This window comes from Thunnus maccoyii, chromosome 10 (assembly GCF_910596095.1).
Source record: "Thunnus maccoyii chromosome 10, fThuMac1.1, whole genome shotgun sequence".
NCBI classification, from domain to species: domain Eukaryota; kingdom Metazoa; phylum Chordata; class Actinopteri; order Scombriformes; family Scombridae; genus Thunnus; species Thunnus maccoyii.
In genome coordinates, this window is record NC_056542.1 from 82,501 (window position 1) to 99,443 (window position 16,943).

The 16,943-nt window shown below is 42.3% G+C and overlaps 1 protein-coding gene across 3 annotated transcripts in view; it reads right to left on the reverse strand.

The window, feature by feature from the left end:
- adam15 (ADAM metallopeptidase domain 15) overlaps positions 1–16,943 on the reverse strand; it is a 45,971-nt gene that overhangs the window by 18,118 nt on the left and 10,910 nt on the right. For all 3 annotated transcript variants that reach the window (XM_042423086.1, XM_042423085.1, XM_042423084.1), the window contains exons 3-11: positions 7,307–7,383; positions 7,158–7,236; positions 6,940–7,016; positions 5,450–5,720; positions 4,976–5,041; positions 3,630–3,701; positions 3,205–3,374; positions 3,042–3,126; positions 606–754 (exon numbers count right to left, since the gene is read on the reverse strand). In XM_042423086.1, the coding sequence (XP_042279020.1) occupies positions 606–754; positions 3,042–3,126; positions 3,205–3,374; positions 3,630–3,701; positions 4,976–5,041; positions 5,450–5,720; positions 6,940–7,016; positions 7,158–7,236; positions 7,307–7,383 (1,046 nt within the window). The remainder of the gene's footprint in view (positions 1–605; positions 755–3,041; positions 3,127–3,204; positions 3,375–3,629; positions 3,702–4,975; positions 5,042–5,449; positions 5,721–6,939; positions 7,017–7,157; positions 7,237–7,306; positions 7,384–16,943) is intronic.

Genomic DNA, 16,943 nt, shown 5'->3' on the forward strand with positions numbered 1-16,943 from the left:
TCTACTAACTTCTGAGAACATTATAGAGAGGTTTTAACCCTTTGAAAGTTTCTAATGATCTATGAAAGTTCTACTTGCTAAAACACTTTACTGACCTAGAAGGTTCTAAAGGCCCAATGAAAGTTCTACAGACCAACAGAAGTTTCTACCATTCTCTTAATAGTTTTAAAAAACAACTGAAAAAATGGATGCTAAGTAAGTTAGCATAGTGAAACATCGTTTTTAGGACCGGTATCTCGTAAAAATGGGTTTAACATGTCACTCCCTTCTCCTGCCTGCCCCCTCTGAGCCTAGACTTCAGGACCGCTATGGAAATAATGCAATATGAATTTTGGTAATGTCTGCACATTAAAATCAATCAAATCAATCGATTAATCAGCAGAAGGTTCTCCTGACCCAGATGTTCTAATGTTCTGATAACCTCGTTACAGCAGGTTTTACTGATCTAAGGGAACTTTCTACTGACCCTGTGGACACTTCTGGTGGCAGGATGATGGTTCTACTGATCCAGGGACCAGAACCAGATTCTGACAGTGTTTACATGCTGGTACTGACTCAGGTCAAATGTTCTGATACCGGTCCAAGTTAGATGTGCTGGTACTGACCCGGTTGAGGGCTCCATGATGCATCCTCCGAGCCGTGGTTCGTTCTGGCAGGAGCAGCGGCGCTCGGCTGTGTCGTGACTCATCCCCAGGTTGTGACCGAGCTCGTGAGCGACGGTGGAGGCGACGCCCAACACGCTGACCAAGTGGTCCTGACGGGAACGAGACGTTTACTCTGTTTGCACCCGGAAGGACTTTAGAAACTGTTAAATGCTGAAACTAACTTTAATTCTGTATTCTGAGGCCTTTTCTGTCAGTAAATTACATTCTGAATATATAAGAATCTGATATTTTCTTTGTCAGCTCATTTAATTATTAGTTATCAATTTATTGATATTTCTGTCACTCATGAATTTTTTCATTGATTGAATCTAATTTAATTTGTCATTATTTATTTTTCTTGTGTGTGTTCATAAGTCCATGTTCTTTTTTGACACTTATTGATTATGTTTTAAAAAAAGACCAAAAAATCTTTTTATTATAAAACTACAGTTTTTAAGAGACCATGTGGGTGGTTGTGCCCGCTAATGATCACCAACACTTCTTCACTCTGGGTAGACTTTAGATTCAGCTCATTTATATGTGTATATATATATATATGTATATATATATGTGTGTGTATATATACTAAAATCAACCTGCAGACACTTAATAATACATACAGTGTATAATATTAATATTTCTCTGAATTAAATGAATGCAGAGAAATAATCCATCACAGTCACCGTCATGTGACTAAGATCCTAAATAACGACGTTACTATAGATTATATTACTATAGACTCAACGTTTCCACATGCGATTGAAGACGTAAGAGAGGCGGAGTTGTGATCTGCGTCACTGTCCATGAAATCACCTTCGTGCTCAGAGCACCTCTGTTTTGGTAGGGACGCGCACGTGACCATTGTTGGTTTGTACCCCCCCATCCAATAATGGGAGATCTTATCCTGGACTGGCTCTCTGACTTCTGCTCATAGACAAACCCACCAGACCAAAAACCCTCTTAACTCCACATTAATTGAGATCATACTTACTGCCTCTGGAGGTTTTGTCCTTGATGTTAGTGATCACTGTTGCACTGATGATCTCAAATCATCACCACAAGAAACAATAAGCATTTTAATCTTCAGGATTTTTTTACAGGTTTTTGACAAGTCTTGGTTCTCCCCACAACTCCATCCACAACCCTAACCCTAACCCTAACCCTAACCCATTGCCATCCACAGCAGAGACAAAGCCTGGTCCAAGTCTAGATCCAGAGGCACCCCTGAGGACTGGTTTTCCTTTTTTCTCAATTTGTTTTAATTTGGTAAGCACTGCAGATGTTCACAAAGCTCTGCTGTGATTAAAAACAGTGCAGATCATCTTGACTCATATCTTCTTCATCTAAGTGTCCTTTAATCTGTTCAGGTCACGTTTTTAACCAAACAGGAAAGATTCCAACCTCATGGAAAAGCTCAGTAGTTCCCTTACACAGAGGTAATAATGTCTCTGATGTCAACAACTACCATCCATCTTCTTAACTTCCTTTCTCAGCAAAAATCTCTAGAATAGAAATAGAATCATTGGTCAATTTACAACCACTAACCTTTATTGATTCTCTAAACTTACCACAGTCACAGCTGCAGTTTCAGTCATTGATAACATTGTCTCATCCCTGGATAAAAAACTATTGTGTGCTGCTCTCTTCATTGATCTCTCAAAAGCATTTGATATCATTGATCATAAAATGCTGCTTCATAAACTACAGTCTGCAGGTTTAGATGAGTGAACTCAGCTGATGGTTCTCAGTCAAACCCTCTTACATTAGAAACGGGGTTCCACAGGGATCTGTCCTTGGTCCATTACTGTTTACATTATACATAATTAACATAATTCCTCCTAATCAATACTTCAATGTCTATTTTTTTTTGCAGATGATACAGTTTTATATGTCCCAGCCCCCCCCCCCCCAGCCCAGACACTGACTCATCTTCAGTCGACCTTTGACCCAGTTACCACTCAGACTGGTTTTAAATGCAGACCAGTACATGTGTTCTCCACCAGTGACTCTGACTATCCTGCCATTAAAACTTTAATGTATATTAAATATAAATATTATATTATGTATATTTCTCTTGCTGCCCTCAAACTGGAGTCTTACATTCCTCTTGGAGATTTTAAAGCTTTATCTGATGTTTTTATCTGTAACTGTTTTTATTAATTCCTCGTGTGTTGTGTCGTTGTGTTGTTTCTGTCTGCTGACTGTGTTCTTGTCATGAATGTGTCTTGATCTCACGTCTCTCTTGGAAAAGAGATCAATAATCTCAATGAGGCTGCCTGATTAAATAAAGATTAAATAAAATAAAATAAAATGTCATCTGTGACTGTTGTTTACCAATCAGTGTGTTTCCAGGTGTTCCCTGTGTGTTACAGAGTTGAAAGTTCAGTGTTCACTCACCACGTTGACCCCTCCTGACCGGTCTCTGGAGCACATGGACGACTGAGACGCCATCCCCACCGTGGTGCCGTCGAACGTCCCGCCCCTGTAAGACACAGCTGATGGTGACTGAAGCGTCAGCGGGAAGCTGCGGCTGATTTGTTCCTGTGGTGTGATGTCATACATGACCAGCTGGGCGTTGTCATGGCGAAGGCGTGGCAGCAGCTCTCTGGTTCTCCACTCCAGGAAGTTGTTGAGGGTGTCGGTCGGACTCTTCTCCACCCGGATCTTATCCCGGTCGCTCCAGATCTCCAGACCGGTCAACGCCACACGGACGTTCAGAGGACGGTAGAACTGCAACAGGAAGCAGAGAAGGCTCAGTCCATCTGTCCCGTTACTATGGTGACAGGAGGTCAGAGGGAAACGATTGTATGAACATGTAAAAATGCTTCAGTGCTTAGTGACAGAGACCAGACCAGAGACCAGACCACATCTGTTATTAACAACGCAGAGATCAGACCATGTCTGTGTGAGTGAGTGAGAAATGTCTCCTGGAGAGAAAGATGGAGGTGATTTGCTACGACAGAGGTGAAAGGTCAGAGGTCTCACCCAGTCCACCTGATTGGCCACGTCCAGCATGCGGTAGATGATGGTCTTGTTGTTCTTCTGGTAATTCAGAAACTGTGAGGAGATGAAAGTTTAGTAAGATGATCAGGATATAATACACACACACACATACACACATATATATATACATATATATATACATATATATATATATATATATATATATATATGTGTGTGTATATATATAAAAACAACACATATATCATTTAAGATTTAAAGCACAAATGTTTCTATTCAAACACACAGACACTGTAGACTGATTTCTAATGAAAGTTCTGCCATCTTGTGTCAGAAATATGTTACTGCAGATTAGTTTCACACATTTATGATCCTCAGAGGATGAATCATAATAACTGAACGGAGCTTTGGATGGAGCGGACCGCCGGTCCTCCCACTGGTTAAAAACAACAAAGAATTCAGTCTTTGCAAATGGAAATGATGTACTTGTTTATTTGCATATATAGCAGATGGATGTATTATAAAAGCTCTTATTATACATCCATGATAGAGCGGAGAAGTGAGATCACAAGTAGTCACTGAAGCAGCACGAGGAGACGCATGTTAATGCCAGATATAAACAGGACATCAAACTCTCTGGATTGGTTTTTATCAGCTGGGTCTTAGTAATGTCTTCCCTTCCTGTCTCAGCATCACACATCATGTGACATCATGTGACATCATGTGATGTTTAACATCAAAGTTAGACACGGAGTTCCACAAGGTTCTGTTCTTGGACCAATTCTATTCACCTTATATATGCTTCCTTTAGGTAATATTATTAGGAAACACTCCATAGACTTTCATTGCTATGCAGATGACACCCAATTATATTTATCAGTGAAGCCTGATGAAACCAATCAGTTAAACAAACTCCAAACATGCCTTAACGACATAAAGACCTGGATGACCTTCTGCTACTAAACTCAGATAAAACTGAAGTTATTGTGTTTGACGTTGATGGTCGTGGCTGTGGGGATGGTGGCGTCGTCTGACACCTTCTCCTGCTATAATTGTTGTTATTATTACTAGTCTTATCTCTAATATTGTTACCATTGTTGCTATTATTGTTGTTATTATGCTTCTCTGTGTCTCTCAACCCAGCTGGTCGAGCCAGACGGCGTCCACCTAGAGTCGGGTTCTGCTGCAGGTTTCTTCCTGTTAAAGGAGTTTTTCCTGCTGCTGATGGAGGAACGTTGGGTCTCTGTAGACTAAAGAGTTCGGTCTAGACCTGCTCTATGTGTGTTTCCATCAGGAAATATTAAACCAACATGATGACATCACAGCCTTCATCACTGTTCAGTTTATGATCAGCTGATCATTATACTGACCTCCTTGTGATCGGCCACCAGCACCAGTTCGATGTATTTGGTCTCAGACAGGATGTCTCTCTTCCTCTGCAGACAGAGCACACAGAGGTCAGAGGTCAAACATCTTCTCCTAATACTGAGGCTACATTACAAATAAACAGCAGAAATACAGAATAAGTTAAATATATAATAAATATAACTAACAATAAAGTCTACAGTCTGTTTTAGTGAATCTCAGATCGATCGTGTTCCCGGAGGATGAATCCTGCTTATTGATCGTATCTGAGTTCCAGCGTTCAGCTTCCTGTCTCTAAAAGTAAAACTGTGTTTTTATATCTAAATGTTCTTTTGTACAAATCAAATCATATTTTCAAATAAAACAGGAAGTTGTGGATCTCACACAGTGCTAACATCTGATGTGACATCATTTCTAACCAACAGGAGCAGAGCAGAGTCTCGCTGCTGCCTTGCTTCAGGGCACGTCAGCAGTCTCACCCTGTGTGTGTGTGTGGAGCTGTGGATGGGGGGGATGGCGGTGTGAGAAACCCCGCAGCCGCCGCCACCGCTGCTCTCCAGAGGGCTGGTGGAGTACAGCAGGTGGACTCCTCCTCCTCCTCCTCCTCCTCCGCTCCCTCCACTTCCTTCTCCCCCGCTCTCCCCTCCTCCCCCCTCCTCCTCCTCCTCCTCCTGCTGGTGGAGGGGGAGGTGCTCGTCCTCCTGCGGCTGCAGCTCGAAGCTCAGCGTGGAGTTGATGGCGATGATGCCGCTGCGGGAGGAAACAAACCCAAACCAAGCTGAATAATTACACTTCCTGTTGTAAAATGTAAAGATTGAAATTATTGAGGAGAGCCAATCAGATAATCTGGTTTGATTAAAGCAGATTAACAGAGATTTCTAACTGGATCATAAAGCTCTACTGTAAACAGCTTTTAATCTACATGAATCTTTCAGACAGCTTTCAGTCAAAACGTAACTTATTATTTCACCGTCATCTGATCTGTTGTTGATATAAAACGTTTTGATTTGTTAAAATGCCTTTAATCTATATGTTTTTATAATTTTATGGAGCTTTATAGTGAGTTTCAGCTCGTTGTTTATCTGTTCTGGTTCAGTCTCAGCGTCTCGTCGTTTAGCAGCTGAAGAGTGAAGCTGCTGATGTGTCAGCGTTGTGTTCACTACTAAACATCAGTGTGTTTGTGAAACTCGTCTCATGTGACTGAAGTGTCTTTATTTATTTGTTTGTTAATAGTTTTATGTTCTCAGCTGTCAGTAATCCGAGCTGCTAAATAAAGGTCTCAGTGTGGTGGACTGAGGTTTCTGTGTACGCGGCTCTGACCCTAAACCGGGACCAGGTCTTTTCACGTGAGCCGATAAACAAATCCACTAATCCCGCTGCAGCCTTCGCGCTCTGTGCTGCAGGGGTCAGAGGTCACTCACATTATTAATCCAGATCAGTTTAACCTGCAGAGGAACGCTGAATCGTCACTCTGCTGCGCTCACGTTTCTGCTGAGAACACAAAGACCTGAACCCAGTAAATCTGGATCAGGAGGTTTCTTACTTTCCTTCACTGCTGCTGGAGAACAAAATGTTTCCTCTCAGTATTTAGAAAGAGTTTCAACAGTTCGACGACACGTTCTGTAAACTTTGTGTTCAGATCTGCGTCCAGAGAGACGTTTTCCTGCTGCGGTGGACCGAGTCCCTCTCTGGATGTTTAACAGTCTGTTCATTAAAAACTGTCCATCTGTTAAATCTGTGGAGGAGATTTTATGAGCTCTAGCTGATCGAATCCGTCACAATGTTCTTCATTTTAAATCCACACATGAATCTGATCAGCTTCATTGATATGAATCAGCTGATCGATGTGTCAACATTCACTTAACCGAATATTATAAAGCAGATCTGAATGTATCCGACCCTGAACCTGAGAGGTCACATGAGTGTTAGGTTATTATGGGCTGTGATGAAGAGGATGAAGAAGACTGACCGGAGTCCGGAGCAGGTGCTCACTGCCACTCTGGACTGAGGGAATCCTCGCACGCTGCCGTGGTAATAACAGTGAGTCTGCAGATACAAACAACATCTGTCACAGCTGCATGCAGACACACACACACACACATACACACACACACACAAACACACACACACACACACACTAACACACACACAGTGTGAGGATGGATGGCGGTGCATTCGCTGACTCACCACAGGGTCGGCTCTCACAGACACTCCGGTGCCGTTGGGCAGGTAGTAGAAGACGTTGGGCGGTTTGGGCAGCAGGTCGCTGCAGAGGAACAACAGGTGAGAGCAGAAACTTTACAGACTGAATGTTTTTACTGACTGTCGGCACTCACCGGTTCTTCTCCAGGTCCAACAGGAAGAGGCGTCCTCCCACCTCCAGACCGCACTGCAGCCGGTCCGGGTGACCGTCCTGAAAACGCACAGGAAGACGTCGTTTACTGAGCCGCTTAAACACTCGACCGTTATTTCCATTATCAGAATCAAAGTCTGTTTTATTATGCAACATACAAAGAATATGTCTTTATAGACACAATAGAACATGAGGAGGGTAACAATAATAATAAAAAAAAACAAAGAAATATTGAAATTGAAGTAAAAATTTAAAATCTATTTACAGAATGGAATAGTACTAATTTTGAAATGGGATATAAGACTTGAAATGAAATATATGAAGGTGACAAGAGCATGGGGGGGGGCAGAGAAGAATGATAACAATAATAATAACAATAATAATAATAATAATAATAATAAATATAATAGATATAGCTGCAAGCTGCAATTTACAGGTTCAAAACCTAATGTGAGTAAAGTCTGTTTATAGGAGTGAGAATGACCACAAAGCTGCAGCACTTCAGTAATCGTGCCGTTCGTCCTTCCTTCATCCGATTTGAATGAAACTCGATGTGAATGTTCAGGACAAAGCGCCGCATGTCTCCACTGAGTTTAATCAGGATTGCTCAAAGGCATCTTGAGTGATGAGCAAATATGTGATAAGCCAAGCCCACTTGCATTGATCAATATGATGCTTCGTATTTTGGTTAATACTCACCCTCAGAGCATGCTCACCAATTTTGGTGAAATTCTGTCCACTGGGGTTTCAGTTACAAGTTTGTGGCATTTGTAGCAGCTAACAGCAGCTATCAGCAGCTATCATTAGCTAACAGCAGTTAACAGCAGCTATCAGCAGCTATCAGCAGCTAACAGCAGCTAACAGCAGCTATCAGCAGCTATCAGCAGCTATCAGCAGCTATCAGCAGCTAACAGCAGCTATCAGCAGCTAACAGCAGCTAACAGCGGCTATCAGCGGCTATCAGCGGCTAACAGCGGCTATCAGCGGCTATCAGCGGCTATCAGCGGCTAACAGCGGCTATCAGCGGCTAACAGCGGCTAACAGCGGCTATCAGCGGCTATCAGCGGCTATCAGCGGCTAACAGCGGCTAACAGCGGCTATCAGCGGCTATCAGCGGCTAACAGCGGCTATCAGCGGCTAACAGCGGCTATCAGCGGCTATCAGCGGCTAACAGCGGCTAACAGCGGCTATCAGCGGCTAACAGCGGCTAACAGCGGCTATCAGCGGCTATCAGCGGCTAACAGCGGCTATCAGCGGCTATCAGCGGCTAACAGCGGCTAACAGCGGCTATCAGCGGCTAACAGCGGCTAACAGCGGCTATCAGCGGCTATCAGCGGCTAACAGCGGCTATCAGCGGCTATCAGCGGCTAACAGCAGCTATCAGCAGCTAACAGCGGCTATCAGCGGCTATCAGCGGCTAACAGCGGCTATCAGCGGCTAACAGCAGCTATCAGCAGCTATCAGCAGCTATCAGCGGCTAACAGCGGCTAACAGCGGCTATCAGCGGCTATCAGCGGCTATCAGCAGCTATCAGCAGCTATCAGCAGCTATCAGCAGCTAACAGCAGCTATCAGCAGCTATCAGCAGCTATCAGCAGCTAACAGCAGCTAACAGCAGCTATCAGCAGCTATCAGCAGAGAGATTTCCTCCAGCAGGTCAGTGCTGCTGTTAGCTGCTGAAGCTAAAACTGTCTGGATCTGCATATATTTGAAAATGAGTGCGCTAGTGGGGGAGATGGCTGTTATTATTCTACCATTTATATAAATTTCATGACATAGAGACCTCCTAAACAGTCGACTCTACGTCAGCTGATTTTAAACAGCAGTCAGTGGTTCTTTAAGTCCAGTTTGATGGAACATATGAAAGTGACCAGTACAGAGATTAAATGAGGGATGTGAACAGTCCAGTTTGATAACAGATAAGTTCAGTTGATTAGTGGAGCTGCAGCTTCTGGGAAGTTCCTGTGCCAGCTGCTTATCGATTATTCTGCAGGTGATTAATCGATGAATTGTCTATAAAATGTCAGAACATAGTGACAAATGTCCGACAGTTTCCTCAAACCTGAGGCGACATCTTCAGAAACTTTTACAAATAAAAACCTTCATGGATTAACGAGTAATTAATCGAATGACAGTTTGCAGCTGGACGCGTCCTGTCAACAGTTTGATAAATGCGGTTTATGGGGACGCATCTGTTTCCACCATTTTTACTCTGTCACTTCCTGCTTCTGGTCACTTAGGATGTGGGTGGGGCTATGTACATCCGTTATCCAATCAGTGAGTGTTCCTGTGGTGCTGCCTGTTAATGGAGCTGCTCTTTGAAGACGAAACACTTCCTGTCCTCGCCTCGCTTTCTCCTCTCAGCTCGGCAGGAAGTTACAACAGTTTTCCTGTTAAATCTCTGCAGCCGACACGACGTCGGTCAGAAGATGTATAAACGCCCTTCATGTTAACCTGCAGGTCCCTCTCATATCTGAACAATAATAATAATAATAATAATAATAATGATAAAATCATTACATTTTTTGATAAAATTGATTCCAGTAATTAAAGATAAAAGAAAAGAAAACTTGAGTTAAATCAGGAAGAAACACATGAGTCACTTTTATAAAACACTTTGACTCTCACATGAACATAAATACCAGCAGCACAAAGTCAGACATGTTTCACTGCAACACATTGATTATCTCTGATGATCAGAGATAATCAATCACTTTAAAAAACGATCAAACATTCACATCAAAACGTCAGCTGAGGATCCAGACTGTCGTTTTCTTTCTTTCACCTGAGTGCTGATTAGAGCTGATCATAAACTATTGATTATTATTATATTATTGATTGATTAGCTCGATGCATCCTGAGTGTGTCAAACAAACAAAAAAAAAATCAATAAAATAAAGTCAAAAGTAAAAAAGTTGCTTCATGTGACGACTGTTTATTGATTATTATCTTTAATATTACTTTCTGTGACATCATCACGTCCATGTTGTTCCATATCACACATTAGTTTAAACTGATATTGATTGATTGTAGCTGTGGGATAAACTTATTGATTGTCTGCATCAGTCCTCGCAGGACAAATAAAGTTGGATTGAGTTGAGTGTTTCATATTTAAAAGACAGATTTGGGGAGTTTTCCTCTAAAATGAGCAGAATTCCCCTCTGAGGCGTGTTTGTTTTCTCCACCCTGTCTTTGTGTGGTGGTGGGGTCAGGTCATTGTGCAGCAGGATGGGGGAGGGGGGGCTGAGTCAGCTGGGTGTGTCACTTCCTTTATTTCTTTTATTCAGCCTGGTGTGAAAAAACATTTCTCTGCTCCAGACTTTAAGTTTAATGTTGGTAAGAAGCCACTTCCACAGCTTGTTAATGTTAAAATGTTAATGTTAGCAAAAACAGAAGAAGATAAGAAGATATTCTCCCCTAAGCCCCCCCGCCCCCCCCCTCCCCCCCCCCCCCCCCCCCGATGAAGTCATGTCTGTTGTCCAGCAGCCAGATGAAGTCAGAGCTGCAGAAACGTCGGGCGAGGCTCAAGCTGCCGACCGCAGCAGCAGAAGAAGAAACAGAGTTCGTCTCTGCTGGTGAGACTCAGGCCTGAAAACATGTTTAATCATGTTTTTTGACATTTAAATCATTTTTTGGCCTGGCGGGGTTCTCTGTACTGTTATAGTGGAAACACTGATCTGTGTTTCTGTGAGATCTTCAGACATCATGGGAGAACATTTTGACTCTAATAATAAAACCTCTCTGACTTTTCTCTGTGAAGTTTGTTCCAACAAACTCTTGGTAAATCTGTGGTTTCAACCTGATGAATGTCAGCTGTTCATGAGGAGATTTCATCATTTGCCCCTAAAATGTCCAGTAGCGTCTGGCCGATGCAAAAATGTTCAGACCGGTTTGATATTAAGCTAAATACCGACCTAATGCCGAGTTTAATCATTAGGTGGTGCACCTGCCTGTCCATGAATGAGAGTGTCGCAGCACCACAGTCAGTTCTGGCTGTTAACCTGGAAACACCGTGGCTACACACAGCACAGCATGGCTACGCTATGCTACGGACGCTAGCCATGCTACCTAGTTGCTAGCCACCGCACGGGCTGGAAAAAGATCCGTCACATCCCCTCGTATCCACGGGTTGTTTTCAAAACACAAGCTGCTCTCAGACCGCTGGAAGCAGGAAGCAGACCGGCTGGGAGTTTATCCGGGTTTTGGTTCTGCACCATTAGCCGGGTCAGCCTCCCTCCTCCGGCTCGTCTGTGGTGTCCAGCAGTGGCCGGCGCCGTCAGTGTCAGAGCCTCCGTGTGAGAGGCTGAGATGTCTCATAATGACAAATGCATAAAATCAAACAGGTTTAAGCTTGTACACCGGACCGGACCAGCAAAACCGGACCAGCAAAACCGGACCAGCAAAACCGGAAACCGACCCTTCCAGCCCGCTACTTTATTATATTTAGGGCCTGAGCCCAAAGGGCGAAGACCCTATTGTATTTCGTGTGTTTGTTTCTTTCTTATTCTTTCTTTACTAATCCGCCACTTCAACTCTAAATTTGACTCAAAAACTCGTAAAAATTAACCCCCAAAGTGCCAAAATGTGCTCTCTAGCACCACCTATGTATCTAAAACGGCCGCCACGGCCCGTAGGAATGTCGTAGAGAGATCGAACCAAAACTCAATTATTCGTCTCATCAAGACCTACAAATCATACGCTGACACCCCTGACCTAAATCCAACAGGAAGTCCGCAATCTCAATTTCAAAGTACGACTTTGTGCCAATTTTGGACCTTGAATAAACGCTATCTCCTCCGAGGGCGTTAATGGTATCAGCTTCAGACTTTAATACATGACTTATCACACTGTGCTGAACAAAAGTTATTAAAAACTTTGTAATAACTCGAACGGTTTAGATTTAATAAGCCCTGAAAGTTGGAGTGCAACAACACACCTTACAATGTAAACCAATGGGGAGGCGATCTCTGGGCATGGACTTTGTGCCAAACTGGGGCGTCTGACGTCTAAACTATAAGTCCGACCACTTTCAAACCTGTATCAATGGATTCGCAACGAAAATTCCTACAAAAAATGTGATTTTTATGTAGGATTTGGCCAAAGTTATGGGATTTATGAGGATATTTCACAAGAAGAGTACTCTGAAATCCTTCTCTCCAGCTGAGAGGGAGAGGATGGGAGGGGGGGGGGGGGGTGAAAACATCTACATGCCTGTAACAGAAGCCCTTTGACTGCTCCACACGCCAGTTACTTCCTGTTTCTACACATCTGACAGCAGTGTTCAATCCTTACTTTTTTTTTCAAGGAGTACATGTGCTCCTAAATGAAAAAAATTAGGAGCCACATATAACTTTAGGAGCACACTGAAAAATGTTCAAGTAACAGTTTCTTAAAGAAAACAATTCATTACATACATATTTAAACTCTGTGTGTGCGTGTGTGCGTGTGTTTGTGTGTGTGTGTGTAAATCAATGTTGTTATGTTGTTTTTAGGGGTGCTCAATTATGGCAAAAATCATAATCACAATTATTTTTGTTCAATATTGAGATCATGATTATTTAACACGATCACTTTTTGATTGTCGTTTTTGCCAGTTGCAGATGTTCATATATGCACTGACTGAGGAGACTATTACACATGCAATCATATATTGTACTAATGATCAAGAAAGACTAAAGACTATATGAGGGAAGAACTTTAATGCTGAGCTACTGAACTCGTCTTCCTAAGTTCTTCCTTCATATATTGTCTTTCTTGATCATAGTATAATGCTTGTATGCATGATAGCCTCCTCAGCCAGCTGGTAAAAATATGTGCATATATCGGCATCAGCAATCAGCCACAATGAGTTGGAAATATCAGCATATCAGATATCCGCAAAAATCTAATGTCATGCATCCCTAGTTAAAAGTCTTTACATTCCTAAAAATAGACTTGATGAAAATTAGGAAATTAATTTGTTTTACACACAAACTCATCAAAAGTTTTCAATTTTACTAATTGAAATTCAAGTGAATGGACCCAAAACTTGCATGATTTTAATGCCACAGGTGTGAGCGAGACAGACAGGTGTGAGCGAGACAGACAGGTGTGAACGAGACAGACAGGTGTGAGCGAGACAGACATGTCTCACCCTGCAGGAAACTCTCATCCTCACACTGTTGAGATTTGATGTTTCACCATGACAGAGGAAGTTGCTGTAACTTTATTGTAAATGCTCCAGTCTGCACCAAACTTTACATGTTTGATAAGAGTCCCGGCCTGAACACGTCTACATGAAAATATTCCATCAGTGATGTAAAGCAGCCCCAACAGCGGGCGAAACAGTGGACAAAGGAAGTGATGTTTATCTCCTTCTTGCACTGTCTGAAAACAGCCGGGTCTGAAGACGTCTACATGCCCGTCACAGAAGCCCTTCGATTGCGCCGCGGCCCGACATGTGCAAGGGCACGAAGGCCCGTTCAACGCTGCTTGCAGCTTTAATCATTATTGATTCTATTTAAATAGTCTTGATTAACAAGTTGCATATATATTTACAACCACTAGCCTCCAGAGAAACGTGCCAGTCCGTCTGTATCAGTCCTACATATACGCCACACAGACGTTTAGGGGCTTAATGAAGGAACAAATTAATTAATTTTCTTTATTTACATTGTGCTTTTTACAGCAGAGCCATGTCTAAGACACACTGCAAACACACTAAAACAGGAATGGTTGTCATAGTAACAGGCCTGTATCATATGAGGACCTGTATGCTGCGCCTCAGTCTCACACTGTAACTTACAGTTTAAATGTGTAGTTGCAGTTTAAACGCTTTGTATATTTTGTCGTTGACCAATTATGCAAACTAATGTCAGATGCCCCAAATCATGATGTAATGGAACACCCCGCAGTAATATGATCAAGTATAGCTATTTTCACACATCATATGTTTTATCCTTGGCTTACATTTTTGGTTATCCTGTTACTGAGTAATTTTCTCCTGCTTTGTGTAAATCATACCTGCTTACTGCCCATAGGTGTGGAGGTCAGTCAAAAGTCAAGTCAAAATTTATTTGTATAGCACATTTAAAACAACCACAGTTGACTAAAGTGCTGAACAGGCTTAAAATACCAAAATAAATAAATATATAAGTAAATAACAAATAGGAATAAAAGAAAACAATAAACATAATAATAAAAGAATTGCAGCACACTGGAAGTCAAAGTGTCAAGCTCAACTCGAACTGAATGCCAATGAGAAGAGGAGAGTCTTCAGCAAAGATATGAAGTTTTCAGGTCTCAGCAGTTCTTATATGAACAGGTAAACTGTTCCAGAGATTAGGAGCAGCAAAGACTGGGTCGCCTGTTCTAGTGCCTGGACCTCAGAACATCCAACAGCATCTGGTTGGTTGACCTCAGTGCTCTAATGCAGGATTTCTGCTAGATAAGGTGCCACCAGCCCATTTAAACCCTTAAAAGCCAGCAATAACATCTTACAATCAATCCTAAAACGGACAGGAAGCCAGTGGAGAGAGGCCATTACTGGTGTCATGTGATCACGCTTCCTTTTTCCAGTTAGAAAAACACCAGAAAAACCGCTGCATTTTGTACTAACTGCAAGATCAACCCTTAGTTATGCTGCTATAGGCCTAGACTGCTGGGGGACTTCCCATGATGCACTGAGCTCCTCTCTCCTCCTCCTCCTCTCCATCTGTATGTATTCATTTACCATTAATGCATGTCACTAACTTTGCTTCTTCCCCAGAGTTCTTTATGCTTTCTCATCCACAGGAAACCACATAAACCGCGCTGACGTGTTGATGTCTTTCTTCTGTCCTTCTCCAGCTGTTCCTGTCGTTGTTGCTGTTTGTTGCTGCTAGTCATGTATCTGTTGTTGTTGTTGTTGTTGTTGCTACTGTTGTTCTGCTTCTCTGTGCCCCCCCACCCTCTTCTCTCTCTCTCAACCCAACCGGTCAAAGCAGATGGTGCCCACGTAGAGCCGGGTTCTGCTTGAGGTTTCTACCCGTTAAAGGGGAGTTTTTCCTTCCCGCTGTCGCCAAGTGCTGCTCATGAAGGAATTGTTGGGTCTCTGTAACTTAAAGAGTTCGGTCTTGACCTGCTCTATGTGAAAAGTGTCCTGAGATGACTTCTGTTGTGATTTGACGCTATATAAATAAAATTGAATTGAATTGAATTGGACAAGTGTCGCAAATTTCACGGATACATACACATAAACCATAAGACAGCACAAGGTCCAGTGTGTGTCCCTGTTCAGGTGTCGGGCCAGTCACCGACTGAGTGACATTAAGATTCCAAGTCTTTGACCAGAGGTCTGGTTTCACAGCAAACGTATATTAAAATCACCAACAATTAAAAAACGATCATATTTTAACATAATTCTGCCAAGAAGTCCTGTATAAAATCCTTATTGAATTTAGATGCACCACCGCGCACAGCAAGAGAAAAGGAAAGTTTATCTCAAAAGTTACTTCCTGCTGTAAAGAAATTACATGAAAACATACTGTAAACACTCTGTGGCCCAATGAATGGATAAAATAACACTACAGCCACAAACACACGTCATTGGGATGGAAGTTCTTTAGCATGAGTGAAAAAGACACAAAGTTCACAATTTGTTAAACCTTTAAGTCCAAAAAAAAATCTTATTTAAGACTAGTGTGTGAACGTGTGTGAACGGGTGAATGTGACATGTAGTGTAGACTAGAGAGGCACTAAATAAATGCCAGCCCATTTACCATTTACGAATATAAGAGGTGGTCATTTGAACAGGAAATGATCTCAGACCTTCTGTCAGCTGCACAGGAAGTGTCCGTCCTCTAACACCCCCCCCCCCCCCCCCCCCCCCCCCCCCCAGGAACCCCCTGGTGAAGCTTCCTTCCTGTCTGTTATTACACAGAAAGTGAAGCTGCGTGTTTTAGTGAACTAATATTCAGACGTGATGGTGTGAAGCTGAAACAGTTTCTCTGCTCCTGTTTGTATCAAACAACCCGTCAGGATCAGAGCAGAATGAAACTAATTAATCACATTATTAATGATGAACTTAATAACCACATTCAGTCAGATGTTCACAGAGTTCAGTTATTGAGACTCAAACACAGACTTTTCTTCTCCACATCAAACTAAACATTATTTTCATTTTCATCAATTAATAAGCAGATTATTTTCTGGATTCATGCTTTTTCAATAAAATGTCAGAATATAGTAAACAAACACAAAGGTCAGTTTTACAGCTGCAACTGTTATTTTCATTATCAATTAATCTGCAGATTAATCATTTAGTTTATGAAATGTTAAAAAATTGCCTTCATATTACGTTTTTATTCACTTTGTCTGTCTATCGACTAATTGATTAATCAAAGTCATCGAGGTAAATGACAGCGTTCTTGTTACAAAGTCGTCCACCAGGTGTTGCTTGTCTGTGATTGGCCGGTGCAGCGTCTTGTCAGGTGACGTCACAGATACAGTTGAATTGTTTTAGCTGAGCTCTCTGCGTCGACTCCATTCAGACGGACGAGAGGACGGAGGTTCAGCTCTGATACAAATCAGCTGATATCAGGAGTATCAGTGTAGATGTCAACCGATCAATGACAAGAAGTGCCAAACTAAGGCTGAGGTCAT